This window comes from Melanaphis sacchari, unplaced genomic scaffold (genome assembly GCF_002803265.2).
Source record: "Melanaphis sacchari strain LSU unplaced genomic scaffold, SCAv2.0 Contig21_pilon_pilon, whole genome shotgun sequence".
In the NCBI taxonomy this organism is placed as follows: domain Eukaryota; kingdom Metazoa; phylum Arthropoda; class Insecta; order Hemiptera; family Aphididae; genus Melanaphis; species Melanaphis sacchari.
Genome location: NW_020271096.1, coordinates 1,955,188 through 1,971,341, shown reverse-complemented (window position 1 = coordinate 1,971,341; position 16,154 = coordinate 1,955,188). Strand labels below are relative to the sequence as shown.

Sequence of the window (16,154 nt, the reverse complement as noted above, 5' to 3'; positions counted from 1 at the left end):
GGGAAAATTTAAAAAGTTTCTGTATTTTTTGGGAACTTAAATAGAATGTCCAGGCAATTAATTAAATAACTTATTTATTGTCGTCGTCGTAATCTCCTGAAAAAATATTCACATGTTATAGCCTTATAGCCTTATTATTATTTATTCATGCAAATAAATTGTGTTGTTGAGTTGCGTGAAAATTTAAAACTATTATACTTCATGATTAATTTTCTATTTTAATTTTAATTTATTAGTTATTAATTATTTTTGGTACATAATGCATACTTTAAGTTAAGGAATAATGACCAGCTATTTTTCAATAATTTTATCAACTACTGTCTACCAAGTACTGATTAATTTTATCACTTTATATTATTATTTTATTTAATAACGAAAATGTTTGAATTATTTCTTACTAAGGCTAGGAACTTAAAGAATAATATTTGAAATTCAGTTTATGGTATTTATAAAACATCTTTTAAAAGACTTATAATTATTACACGAATAACGTCAAACCGATAGCCAAAGTCATCGCACTACACTCGTTCCAACATATTCGTATTGCGACTATAATTTTTAACATATTTTAATTATGAATATCAACAATATTGGTACATATACATTATTGCAAAGTATATTTTTCAACAATCTATCTCCCCAAATAAGTACACGTGCAGGATAAGAAGAAGAGGACCATAGGAGGATGACTTTGAAAAACTTTAAACAACCCAGTATATTATTTTATATTTTGTTTAGATTATTATTAATAATAATTTATTGTAATGTACTCATCCTGAATCGGGGCAAATGGCATGTCAACAAGCCGCAATCGTTAATACAAACCTCGCAATGATGTATATAGGATGATACAAAAACTTAAAATGTGAATATAATATATACTCAGGGATGCACTCGTTGTGTAACAACATGTACTTACATATTTATCGGTTTTTTGCGCGATCATAAATGATTTTAAACTTTTAGGTAACAAAAAAATGATGGAAAAACTCGACTTTTGATATATCTACCCCATTACCGCGCGACAAGAAGAGAAACTTCCAAATTTAATAATTATTAAATAAATAATTATTTTAATTTATACGTATGATATTTTCTTTCTCTCTTTCTTCCACAAAAAAGACCGCAATTCTTCCTACCCCATTCTATGTATAGGTACAATGTTTTGGCCTATTCATGTCTTTATTACACACACACACACACACACACACACACTTATACATTTATGCGTGTGGGTGAAACGTACGAGTCAGTTTTCTATATAGTCTACGTGTGTAAGACTCTTTGATATCTACTCGGGTAGCGGTAGATACGGTCGCCGGCAGTGGAGAAGCCGACGACGAACGGCCCCCGGGGAGGGGATCGGTGACGGCGAAGACCGGACCGCACGCGAGCGCTCCGACACGACCGGCCCGGTCCAGCTGCGGCGGCGGCGGCGACGATCACAAACGTTTCGCGTGATCCGCCAGCAACAGACGTCACGAACGCACGTCGCGCCGCATCTCGTTCCGCGTCCACACCGACGAGTGCGCGATATCCTTTACCCCGCCGCCCCCGCATACACACGCGCCCGCGCGCGATTCGGTCTGCGGTGTTTGTACGCGTTTCGAGACGGTCGTGTCCTGTCCCGTCTGCGAGAGTGGTGCGCACGGGAAACGAGACAACGTGACATTATACGACCCGCACGGACGGGGGTAGTTTTCGGTGGACGCTCTGAGGCGCTGCACTGCAGCGCGTGCGAAACACGACTCGACCGTCATGACGACTTGCAGAAGTCTGCCGATTCGCAGCCACGCGGCCCGCGAACGACGTCGTTGACGGGTGTTTCGAAGTCGTAGCCTCCGCCGCCGCCGCACGCCCTCCGTCGGGGGTGTCCGCGTCCGTTTCCGGTGTAGCCGTCGTCTCCTCCGCAGCCGCCACCGCCGCCGCCGCCGCCGCAACCCCCCCTAGTCGGCGGGCATCCCGACGACGTCCACACACCGCCACGCGATGGCCCGATCCGGGGTCGTGGCGCCCCTCATCCAGTTGCTGCTGTGCGCGGCCGCGCTGCGGCCCGCCGCAGTGATGGTCAGCGGCCAGGACGCAGACTCATTGGCCAGCAGTTTTTTCTCAGGTAAACACTGTCACGTTTTTCAGGACCTCTACAGGACAACGATACAAACGATATTGGCGACTTTTATAATATTTTAAAATGTATAAAATATTAGTATTAGTGAAAATCGTTTATGATATTTCTTACGCCCTTGGCACTTTTTTCGTATACAGTCATGTTTCCTGTATAACGTTTACGCCTATCTTATTAGCGTAAACTATTAGCGCCGGTCCGGGAGATGAAACGGCTCTCTGCTGTTCCATTGTCCACTGTAGCAAAACCGTACTTCAAGACGCAAACTTATTTTGTTCAAGAGTTTTGAGGTGATGATGACACCTATGATTGATTATCATTACTATTGAGTCTGGCCGAGGGTTGAAGTTAGAACTCTGAAACAAGGTCCGAAAAATTGCATTTTATTTCAAGCTCATATATGCAGCATTCGGTTAAAATGTGTTTTAATTTTACTGCGCGAAATGCACATAATTTTAGGTTCTCTCTTTTTTTTTTAATTACGAAGAAATTGTGATTGAGATCAGTTTACTCGACATGTATCTTGGTTATTACTACCCCCGAGTTTTCTTGGAATTTTCTCCTCTGCCTCCTCCCATATCTTACCATGCATAGTAAAATTTACAAATTTAAATGATCTTTTCTGGCTTTGCTCAAGCAAGTTTTAAGCATTAAAAGAAAAATACTCAACAGGTGGTATTATAATGAATGATATGTAAAAAAATCAAAAACGATACTATTAAATAATTCATAATTTTACTTTTTAATACCCATAGCATATATTTTTAAAAAGTTCATACCACGCAAATGGTATTTGGAAATCAATTGACTAAGAAAAGGTTTCAAGATAATGTTTATAACTATTCTATAAAATATCAGTTGTTTATTTTTATTATTATAAATTCTTTAGTTAAAAAGATTACTATAATTTTTATGTTTTATTACTTATAGTTCGTAGATAGTTAATTATTATATATTATGCCCCTTAATTGTGAGCGTTTTCCAAATGTAGTATGTTCAGTATTTCGGTAATGAATTTAAAAAAATTCAATAACACAATAAAAGTCATAGCGATGGTAGTTTTAAATTAACGAGTTTAATTTTACACAATATCTGTCCATAAATATTATATAATCAACATCGTTGATCGAACACATAATAATTAGTGCTCAAATAGTTCTAAAATGTTTTCGTATACGGGAGGTACTAAAACGTACGGAAAATTTGTTGCTGGGTAGGTGTAGTTACAATAAAGCGATTCATGACTTAAATGTCTTCGTACCGATTTTTCATGTTATTTGAAGCCTTTGTAATCGTCATTTCTAAAAAACAATTTAATTTTTTTTAAATTTTTCATGGTTAACGTTTTTGGATCGACATCGCCATCCTACTCTGTTCGTCTAAGGTTTTTTGAAATAACGAGTTTAAACACTCAAATGAACGAGATCATTGTATGCATAAAATAATTTTATTGTCTTGACTCGTACGCCGCTTAAAATGATCAAAAAAGATACGGTGAAATGTCTGAGAAAACGGAGATGTCTCCATCAGCGACGGAATTTAATTCTACCGACAGCGATATAACATATTATAATATCATAACTCGTAATCGTCATTATCATTATCGTATAGACGACCGAATGATAGTGACGACGACGATATGAATATATCTTTTAATATCGCCGGAACGAGGACACGCGCGACCGACGACCACTGCGACGACGTAGGTCTAACGGTATCTGGCGTGCCGGCGCAAAACAATCGGCGTGCGCAAGCAGGTACACGACGTTTTGTAAAGAAAGCGTTTGACCCCGATCAGCCGCCGTCGTACAAGTCGTCGTCGTCGTCGTCGTCGTAGGTTATAATATTATAAGCACACCAGACGTACCTCCTATGTATAATAGTAATAATAATACTAATAATAATAATAATAATATAATACCTATTTATTACTCGTTAGACAGCGATCGAAACGCGCTTAGTGTTCCGTCGTCATGGTTTCACGCCCACTTTACGCGTACCACACTATTGCCCAGAGAGTGACGATCGCGATGACGACGATGCATTATCATTATTATTATTATTATTATTATTATTTTTACTATTATCGTTATTGCCGGTACTACGGGTAACCGCAGTCGAACCGATGGCGGTGGCGATGCCGGGGACTCACTCGACCTTGCCGGTTACTGAACCCGCTAGACGATCGGCGAAATCTCAGCCACCACTGCCCAAAATCGTCTTGTCCTAGTCCAGGACGATTCCTCCGAGGAATTTCCTCGTCCTTACTGCGATGACCGTACCTATAGTGTAGTATAGTATCATTGAAATACCTAAAAAGGTGAAACGTGCAGCATGCCTGTTATAACGGGTGTTTTTAAATTACGAAAAAATAAATAATTGTATCGCGATCCGCAAATCCTATATTCTACGATACCAGCTATTTATAGGCGAAGGTCGTTTAACATGCGAAATCAGCTTAAATAAGTTCAGGAAACGCTTGTACGCGGTGTTAATTTTAAATATACCTGTATTAGATTATTGATGTTTATCTGAATAAAATTCAGGAAAAATTATAATGAAATTAATCGTGCCATGTTGATAAAACGCTGGTCGGTAGAGATATATTACCTTGATTGTTACATTGGAAAGTTCATAAAACTCTACATAATATGATATTATTATTTCTGCAGTACCGTCGTCGATGAATAAAATGTATGTTTACAACGCGCCATGTCATCGCCGTCATTAATTAATTTCTTTTAAATTCTCATTAAATATCGTTACTTTATATATACAAGCGCGCTCGTGTGTGTGTATGTGTGTGTCTTAACTAGATTCCGTGACCTGGCAGTTTTTTGGAATATAAAATATTATGTTACTTGTGTGTTTCGAATTATGAAGATGTTAATTTTGAAACCTGTTCCTCAAACGAAACCCGTTTCCGTTATGTTTTTAAGGTGTTACTCCAAAGTACGATTTTATTTAAAAAAACCCGCCGTACCTATCGATAAATCAATATGAAATATTATCGTGTTATAGAACCTTGCGTAGATACGTATTAATATAACGCACGTGTGGTTATTGTATACCGTGAAATATAATTATTAAAATTAGTTCGATCGTTAACGATCGTTTTTCGCGTGTATCGACAAAGAATGTTCACTACCTAGGGCTCGGAATTTGTAGAGAAATAGATCATTAAAATTGTTTCCACTCATTATCTAAAAAACAAAACAAAACAAAAAAAATTTCATTGGTGAAACACGAACATTTTACATATTTCTGGTGATATGTATACTTAAGTAACCAGGCTAATTTAATACTATCAAGGAAATCTACAAGATTTTCTTTGAAATTATTCAAAAAATGACACAGTCATTACAAAAAAAGTACAGTTAAGGAAAAAAACAAAATAAAGTTTATTTTAATGCGCCTAGTTAGAATGATACGAAATGAATTTATGTACAAAAATCACGTTTACATCACATTCGTCGCCATGTAAACATTAACAAAAAAATTTGAATTTTAGTAGTAACTAAAAACAATCTTTTCTACTTCGATAATCCAGTCCATTGGACATAGAATATACTATGACCCAGTCGTGTATTACCTATATATATATTACAGCGTTAACGCACTGTAACTATTCCTATAGGTATATGATTATGATGTGTTATCATAATATGAAAAGGCAAACATCGTCAGTACATTATTATATAACCACTACCGCGGTATGTAATGCGTATAATAGTAGTTGAACGCATCGTGGAAATGCCGTTGCCAAGACTAAATAATATTATTATTATTATTATTATATCGTGGCAAACCGTGAGGACTGCCGATAAAGTGCGGCCGTCCGATACCAAGTTTGAAGTTCCTATGAGTGTATAGATCACGAGCCGGCACCAAGATCTATAATTGTATAGATCACAGACTAGCACTTCCTATGACACACACACCACTACCGCCATCGCCATCACCACCTCCACCGCCACCGCACGGATACCGTTACGGAAACGTGCGATCCGCGCAGGACCGTTATATGCACGCCACGCATACAATGGACCGGGAAAATATTATTATACTTTGGCGTGTGACCCGAATACCTACTTATGTATTATTATTATTATTATTAATATTGTTGTTGTTGTTATGGACGAAATTCATTGTAATAATTGCGACTAAGTAATATTGTTGTTGTCGCTATCCACTGCTGTCAAGGGTGTCTCCCCGGGAGGGGGGGGGGGGTGTTCTAGAAGCACGCTTCCTTCAAGTCCAAAAAATTTTACACTGTCGAAAACAAAATTACAAAAATAAAACGTATTATAACATTGGTTATTATTGACAAGTACAAGTGTGAAATTAAAGGTATTTAGCCATATAGCTACCTATTATCTATGCAATGAAATATAAATAAACTATGTATAATAATATAAAATAAACAATGGTTTGATATTATTATGAATATCAGCCCCCGTCTCCCAATCAAGCTCTGAAGCCGTCATGACTGTTGGTTTGGATATTTTGATCGCGCGTACTCGTATTGAAGATGCGTCTAACTGTACGACGCCCCTCCCACTATGACAAAATAAACTACTCGTTGGAATCTAAACAATCTTTTATTATTGGGTTGATTATAAATTTAATATTAACCTAAATGTTTATTATTTCATTAATTCGCTTAACACTCGTATTTACAATACAAGTTCCAAAGACATTATACGCATCCATTTCATTACACACTACTACATTTTAATCATGTATATAGTCTGTTTATACACAGAAATTATGTTCTTTAAATTGATTGGATTATTTTAGAGTTACACTTCACTGCATCTATTTGAGTTTTTTTTTTAATAAGGAAGCCAGCCAATTTTTCCTCGTCATAGTAAAAACGTGTATCTTATGAAATTATATATCGTACAATAGCAATAAATTAACAAAACTTTCATACAAATACATATTACTATATTTTAATACGCTTTATGGTTTACATAGTATATTTTAACTTTTATTCATCAGCCATGGATGCGTTTGTAAATCGTGTGGTAGGCCAATAAGACCAACTCGGCCAGTTGAAGGATATATCACGAATTTAAACGAGGATCAATAATTCAGCTCGCGCTTAAAAAATAACTTTTTTAATATTTTTCAGCTACATATTGTTATTATTGTTATTATCGTTCACGATTTACCACGATTTTTTTTGATTGCAGGTTTACTGGACACTATCACTAGTACGGCGGACAGCAAGGACTGCCCTGGTGTATGCGTACACACGCTAGCCACACTCATATGTTACGAGGTGCTGGAAAACGTCAAGTGTCCTAGCCCAACGATGCGATGCTGCGTGGAACCTCCCCCGTTGCCAGCCAACGGCACGGCGGCCGCCGTCAACAAGGTGGATCAAACTACACCGACCACAACGTCCAGCGCCCGCCCGCAAGCGGTGAGTGATATATTCCTGTTCGTTTCTACGGGCAGACAATACGGTTATAATAACTATGACTGGAATTTCGGTGCAATGTCATTTTTTTTTTGGTGTTCTAAAATGCACATAAATGTAAAATGTGTTTCGGATAACACTGATAATATTTTTAACGTAATTTTCATTTTGAATTTTTGTGTTTTAAGGCGTTTTTCATAATTTATTTATACAGTAAACGAAAATTATTTTGCGGAATTTAAATTTAGATATAAGACTTCTGCCGTGTGGCGTTCAAGTTCGTGATAGTTTATAATAAAGTAACAATTATATCACAACTAAGCCTTTTCACTCAGATTATCGGTATTGTTAAATTTCAATATGCGCTTATATATTTACTACATATACTACTAAATTTTCGATCCTAATTGAATACTATCTGATTATATTGTAATCGTAAAAAAATTAACTTATTCTTAGCACATAACCAAGTCCACTGTCCAGTGTCCTGAAAAAGAGGGACAGTGATACTGATCTCACCATTACAAGACTAAACTATAGACTATTAATGATAAAATTGTTTTGAATTTTTTTTTTTGTCTCTCAGGTCTCTTCTAGCAGTCAACAACAGAGGCCGGCTGTGAACTCGTCGTCCGCGGACAATCCGGGTAAGAAGGTAAACTGAAATAGTAAACGGGCCATTTTTTTGACGTGGGAATGTAAGCGCGCTTTAAAAAGAAATTACTAACTTGACTGATCGACGACTCGGCAATAATATTTTAAGCGAAATGAACAATGTAAATTTGTTTTTTGGTATAATTTACACGAGTACATTGTACATATTGTATTATGATAGGTTTTGTTTTTATTTATTAGTATTTACTAGGTATTTTAGTAATAAATATAGGCTAAATACTCATTTTTTTCTGATTAAAAGAGTAGTATTTCAATAGTTTTGTTCAATATTTCATTTTTTTCGTGCTCTATTATTCGGTACATCTTTTCGAATGTGGTAATTTATTATTTTCACAGATCTTTATAACTATCACACTATTTTTTTATTAATCGAAATTTCTATTGCGCAGACCATAAAAACTGATAGGTTATCCGTAATAACGCAAATAGTAGTAAAAAAAAAAAAAAAAAAATGCGTTTCTTTAATCCAACCCTATATTTTCTCGGGGTATCGTGTACGGTTTTTCACAAAAACGTTAAAAAAAAAAAAAAAAAAGAGTTTATATTATCGACACCGGAAATAGAATATTTTTTGTGGAGCAGCGGACCTTTGCTACGGACGTTTAGGTTAGATTAGGTCAGGCCCATCAGCAGCAATATCGTCGCTTAATGGTTTTCGTATGATTTCATCTCGAAGGGATCGTGTGTCCGGGAGTGTGTGTGGCGGAGAGAATAGCGGACTACTGCGAGGCCGTGCTGAACGTGACGGAGATGTGCAAGACGGGTCTGCGGTGTTGCGTGTCCAAGGACGCGTTCGCCGGCGCCGAACATCTGGTCGTGTTGGACAGGAACTCGACCAGGATCAGCGTGAGCAACGCGCCACACCGGCCGCCGGCACCGCCGTCCACCACGACCACCGCGGCAACGACCACGACGACGGCCGCGGCGGACGCGTCGGCGGCCGCACCCGCGCCGCCCGTGGGCAGCAAACAGTGTCGCGGCGAGTGCGTCAGCGGGCTGTTCGCGCTGTTCTGCGACGACGTGGACGCCGACGCGTACTGTCCGGGCGACGACAGCAGCTGCTGCGTCACCGCGCCCGCCGACGGACAGCCGGGACAGCCGGGCCAGCAGCAGCAGCAGCCGCCGCCGCCGCCGCCGCCGTCGCGTCCCGCCCAGCCGCCCAGACAGCCGTCGGCCAAGCCGCCGCCCGCGTCCACCACGGCCGCGGGACCGCCGTGGCCCAAGTGCCCGGGCTTCTGTCTGCTCAACCTGATGGCCCGCGTTCTGCGAACGGCCGTCGCTGGTCTCGTACGTCCACGTGCAAACGCGGCTCGGTTGCTGCGACAACACCAGGCAGCGGCCGCCCGTCGTCCTCGAACGCCGTGCAAGCCCAAGCCGGCCGCCGCGCCGACCACCACCACGGCGGCCACGCCGCCCGCACCGCCCGACGGACGGCCAGAGTGCCCGGGATCGTGCATCGTCCCTTACTTGTCGTTCACTTGTTTCAGTAAGTCTTCAGTTTCAGTTATAAGTTTAACTATTAATACGACGTGTGTGTCATCGACGACGTTTCGGCGACACGCGCGTTCCCGCGCACGTCGGATATTCAGTCTTAAACGTTACGGAGCAGTACCTAACTATAGGATAACTTACCCGGCCAACCGGAAATGCAACAAAACGTTTATACACAAATGACCAATCCCATATTCTCGTTCATGCTTTGTTCTGGTAACACAGTCCCTTCCTAAGCAACCATCCCGTGATAAATTGTAGTGTTGGCTCTTACCTCGTCCTTCGCATTGATCACTATATTTTTCTCCCCGCATCGACTTTTTACGCCCATCCATTCCTCTCCATCTATCGATCTGTCTACGAAAATAAAGAAATCGATAGGTTTTTTTAAATTAAAAAAAAAAAAAAAAAAAGTCAATAACGGGTCTTGTGTACGCTCTTAGGAAACGCCGAAATGACGGACGTATTCAAATGCCGAAAACCGGGGACGCAGTGTTGTGCTTCAAAAACTCAAATCCGCGAAGTTGTCGAACAGAAGACTGGCGTCATCAACCAAGGGGCCAATTCACAACAATCTACACCGCAAACCTATGGCGGATTCACGCACAGAAACGATACTATACCGCCGTTTAGGCCGCACGTACCCAGTTCGTTACAAGTATACACCCCGTCACCAGGTCAGTACACGTGTATAAGTTAACACGAAGAACAGTATTATAATAAACGTAAAAGTTACAATAAATTTCGAGCGACTCTTTTGATTGAAAGTTACACACAAAACGGTATCTACGATTATTTACATGTGCATTGTACACTCACGCTTTTACTAAGATTTTTTTTCTAATTAATTGTTTTTAAAACATAAAGTTTTTATTAGTTTTATACAAACATTAAAATTTTTTCGGTAAACAGAAAGCCACGCAAAGCTTTTTTTTTCAAAACGATTTCAAGTATAAATAATCCTACGTGAACTATAGTCACGTGCATCTATCCGCAACAGTTTTTATTTGTTTATAATTTGATTACGTTATGTATAATATATATCAAACAAAACGTGCAAAAGCTATGTATTTCAATTAAAGGAATTGTTATTTCAAAGTATTCCATTTTTTTTTTATATATTAAAATAAATGTAATCTCCCACTTAAAACGTTACGAAGTGATTTAATTAAATTAAATTGAACATGCATACTTGATATTTACTATAGATTTTTAAAAACATCCTAACATTTAACATTTAACTAAGTCAAATTTGAAAAGCAATTTGAACGTTAAAAAACAAGAATTAAAAAAAAAATTATTTAAATGAATAAAATATATTTATAAATGTAACTTTTAGGACAAAATAGTAAGTCAGTTTTAAAATGGTTTTCATGTAAAGAGTTTCAAACTTTTATAATTTTACAACACAAGTGTCACAAGTAAATTACAATTCTTATAAATACCTACTACACCATACTCTAGCGTTAATAGGTTAATAGCTAATACGTGTTCAGTCTACAGCCTTGGCTGTAAAATATCAACAATTAATGTTTTCTTGACAATCTTAAAATTATAAAGATCAATAAGAAATTTAATTAAATTTATTCTGATAATAAGTACATGTATCTGTGTTTGCAATAAATTATTACAATGGATATGGGACATCTCGCACATGTCAAACCGGCTTCATCGTAATGACTATGGTTGAGGCGTTATATTATAACTAAAGGAACCCAGCTCAAAGTGGGGCACCTGTACATATATTATAATAAAGAGGTTGCTAAATAGTGTAATTGACAATTGAAGATTTTAACGAATTTCTAATTGGACTGTAAAATTATGTGTCCGATCAAACATAATATAATATCGTTTCAGATTAAATAAAAATAATTCCAATGCTCAACAAAAACTTTCAACTCTATACATTTTATTGGTTTACGTGTAAATAAGAATTATTATCGTTACTTTTTTTTTTAATTATTAAGTATGTATTTTGATTTTTGATATTATAATAAAACGTTACACATGCTACGCATAACACTGATATAATAATAAAGTTGTAGGGTTTGATAGAAAGACCGCGTTATTACAAATTTCAATTAATGTGGAAAAAAAAACAAGGAAACATAACAGTTTTATTTTTAATAAATTTACAAATCCATTAAAAACGTTTTTGCGGGAGTAAACGAGTACTACTCAAAGTCAGTTTTTGAAATACAGTTGTGTAGTATATAATATTATTTACTATTATAGCTCTCGAATTAAAATGTAAAGTATTGTATAGATAATAATGGTAATATGCACGATGCGTAATACGTATACACGAGCTTTCTCGCCCAATCATAAGAGTGTTTCATATCCAGTCGTCTCTGCTGAATGTGTCCCTTAATTTAGTATACGTCTTATTATGTAACGTTATTTTTGTTTATTGACATTATTTTACTAATTATTACGTATTTTTGCTCAGTCGATTATTCGGCGAATCCTACAGTGTCCACGCTGACCACATCAAATCCTGTACCTTCCAAACCACCAACTTATAGCAAGTACGTATGCGGTGTAAAGGGAACGTCTAGGACGAGGACGTCGAGAGTAGTCGGCGGTGAAGACGCAGACGCGGCCGAGTGGTGTTGGCAAGTGGCGTTGATCAACTCCTTAAATCAATATCTATGCGGTGGAGCATTGATCGGCACTCAGTGGGTGTTGACCGCTGCGCATTGCGTGACAAAGTGAGCGTTTTTACTTGATCTTTGTCATTGTACTAAACTGCACGACTAGAGGCGGGTATACATAAATATAAAATGTATTCGTGAGATGGGCAGAATACGTTAAAATAAAAGAAAAATAATTTAGCTATTCAGCAAATTACAGTGCACAATCCAATAATAGTATTAATGATAGTTCTAATAACAATGGGCAATACTGCACACGTTTGCTACATAAGACATTAAAACATATGAGGATGTTCACTTCGTGAAATATATCAGATATTCTCTAAGCTTTCTAATATTGTTTTACTGCTTTAACACATACATATTTTGTCTTTAATATTTATTATTGTTAATTACCTAAGTCCTGTTTAAACTCAAACTTTGAGCTTATAATTTGCATTTAAATGTATTATTTTTTTTATTTTTTATTTTTTAATCATTATTACAAGATATATTTAGTGCATAATAAGTAATAACTCATAATAATAATACATGGGTATAAATAACGGTAAAATTCTTTATAATATGTAACTGTGAGAATTGACATGGAAATTATAACGGTTCTCAGATAGTCCAGGATACAATAATATGAGAACTAATATTAAGGTTTGCGAAAAAAGTATTAATTACAATAAAATAAAATAAAATAATAATATTGTAATTTATTATAAGATGCTAGTTACATAAAAAATACAATACAATTATAAGTCAAGTTTTTATTTAAATTACACTATCATAATTATCAGTGTTCCATTCCTAACTGTTAATTATTGATATAATTGTGTAATAATATGATCTGCAACTGGTAACGCGTTAACAACGTAAATTGTTACGTTAACTCGTAACAACTTCCAATTTCCAAGTATATTATTTTTTACGCGCAACTGAAATAAATACATATATTTTTACTGTTACCTAATTAATTACTCCAAAAACGCATAATCATATTATTATGTTCAATGTTTTATTTTAACAACCCAAAATATACATTGTACCATGAGATTCTACAACAATTTGATACACTATTATATTAATGTAATATAATATGATATAAATTTATAATTTTCAACGCTGTGGTTCGCAATAGAACCTACAGTCTTCGTTCCCTCCGTATTGATCGAATACCGAAAGGTGGATATAAGTATAACCCTCCACTGGAGCTTTTCATTTTATAGTTTTGATTTCAAAATAATATTTCTCTTATACTATTTATATATTGTAAAATATTTGTCGTCACCACCAGCACAAGCCTATAATGACGATTGTAATTTTTTACCGCGTAATTTTTCAGCATTGTGAGGTCCGGCGACGCGATCTACGTGCGCGTGGGCGATCATGATCTGACCCGAAAGTACGGGAGTCCGGGAGCCCAAACGCTCCGGGTGGCCACCACGTACATCCACCATAACCACAATTCTCAGACTCTGGACAACGACATTGCTCTGCTCAAGCTCCACGGTCAAGCCGAGCTCAAGGATGGTGTGTGCCTGGTTTGTCTACCGGCAAGAGGTGTCAGTCATGCAGCCGGAAAGAGGTGTACGGTCACAGGGTATGGGTATATGGGAGAAGCAGGCCCGATACCGTTACGAATTCGTGAGGCTGAGATCCCGGTGGTCAGCGATACGGAGTGCATTCGCAAGATAAATGCAGTCACCGAGAAGATATTTATACTCCCAGCCAGTAGCTTTTGCGCCGGTGGTGAGGCCGGAAACGACGCCTGTCAGGTGAGTTGCACTGCTTATCGATCAGATTGATTAAAATTTAGTACTACATAATGCCTTAACGAATGTGTTTCAAATTAAAATAAATGCAATAAACTATGCGTCTTATATTTTTAAAAATGTCAAAATCTTAATTTAAAAATACAAAAAAGTGTCAAGTCTTAATAGCTAGTAATATTAGTAATACCTATGAGGTAATGCATATCTCAAATCTTTATACATTATAAGGCGTTGAATTTTTGAATACACACACGTACAATGTACACAGTGTTATAGTTGTTATACAAATAGGATAAAAATTAATGAACTAATACAGTAACACATAATTTTTATTTATGCTAAAATTATGATTGCAGGGAGATGGTGGTGGACCTCTTGTGTGTCAAGACGATGGATTTTTCGAATTGGCTGGATTGGTGTCTTGGGGTTTTGGATGCGGCAGAATAGACGTACCTGGTGTATACGTTAAGGTTTCGTCATTTATTGGCTGGATCAATCAAATTATAAGTGTAAACAATTTATAATTTTGAATATTCAAACATTAATTTGAATCAGTTCAAATCTACATTATCAAAGTCGAACATTGTTTAAATTTAGTTTAAATTTATTAATAATTTATTTATTTATTATTTATTTTGTATATAAACCATAAAAATTATTTTTATAATTAAAATGACATAAAATATAATATTATATACATTCTTGTATAATCATAATATTAATGCAATTTGTAAATATAAAATTAAACCATAATTTACGTATAGATTAAGTATAAAATTGACATTGATGACGTATTGCAATAAAAATATTTTGCCAATATCAATTATTAGCTATAAATAAATATTGGTCTATTTAAAAATATATGTTCAAAGAATTACTTTTATCACAAATCATTTTTATTATATCTATTAATGTTTTGTATTTAAATAAATAAATTATTGTATTAGATATATAGAATTTATTGAAAGTGTAAAAAAATTTTTATAGCTAGATTTTTATACAATAGAAAATTATCAAAATGATGTCATCATGTTGAAATTTAAGTTTTCACTACCCTAACAAATTATAATTGCATTTATTAAAAAAAACGAAAAAATGTTTTAAGTTAGGTACCTATATATATTTTGGTAAAATTAAAATGTCGATTCATAAAAAAAATTCATACATTTTAAAAGATTAATATTTAACGTTAAGTGTCGGTTGTGTAAAATATGAATTCATAGAATCATATTGTAAATTAAATAATGAAATGACATTTACTCAAATGTTTTACATTGAATTCAACAATATAATTTTATACTCGTAATAAAATTTATTATCTGTACCTGTATTGGCGTTTTAATTGGAATTACACGACGTTCAGAGACATTTCTGATTTTATACCTCGATTATAAAGTATTCATTATAGTATAAATAATAGTATAATAGTTAAATAATGTACTATTGATGTTTAGAGCTTATTTTAAATTATTGTATTTAAATTTAAAACTTAATTATAAATTATAAACCACCACAAGGTACAAGTTAAAATCTTGTATTGATAACATTTATAATATACATTTTAAGGCAAAGTTGAATCATAGAATTTAGAAAATAATCTTTAATAAATTACAGTATAATATTTATAATATATGATGTTAATGAATATATTTTTACTTTTAATAAAAAATATAAATGAAGTTATAATTTTTGATATTTTAATAAGTGCAGTTATTGCATAAAAGATTTTATCAAATATTAAGATTTTAAGATAAAATAAGAATTAAAAAATATAGTAATGAAAAAATACTCATTTCAACGGTAGAATAGCCGTCGCACTGGAGTATAAATATGAATACAATTTTAAAACTATGAAAAATTAAAAAAAAAAAATTAAATGATATTTAATGTGTTAAAACTTCAGTTGATGATATTTATTCACTAAGTTTTCACAAGTTATCATTATATTTTTGTTTGAGCTTAGAGAAATTATTGAAAAAATTAAATACAACTCCTTTGAAGATTGAACATTGATATAAAGA

At 35.5% G+C, this 16,154-nt stretch overlaps 1 protein-coding gene across 1 annotated transcript; it reads left to right on the top strand.

The window, feature by feature from the left end:
* Positions 1 to 1,427: 1,427 nt before the first annotated feature.
* LOC112594097 (protein masquerade) lies at positions 1,428 to 14,778 on the top strand. Its single transcript, XM_025338721.1, is given in 11 exon segments — positions 1,428 to 2,113; positions 7,324 to 7,556; positions 8,140 to 8,200; positions 8,905 to 9,485; positions 9,487 to 9,518; positions 9,520 to 9,591; positions 9,593 to 9,714; positions 10,163 to 10,396; positions 12,169 to 12,430; positions 13,704 to 14,136; positions 14,490 to 14,778. Coding segments are annotated over 11 exon segments (2,322 nt in total). The 5' UTR covers positions 1,428 to 1,989; the 3' UTR covers positions 14,658 to 14,778.
* The last annotated feature ends 1,376 nt before the right edge of the window (positions 14,779 to 16,154 follow it).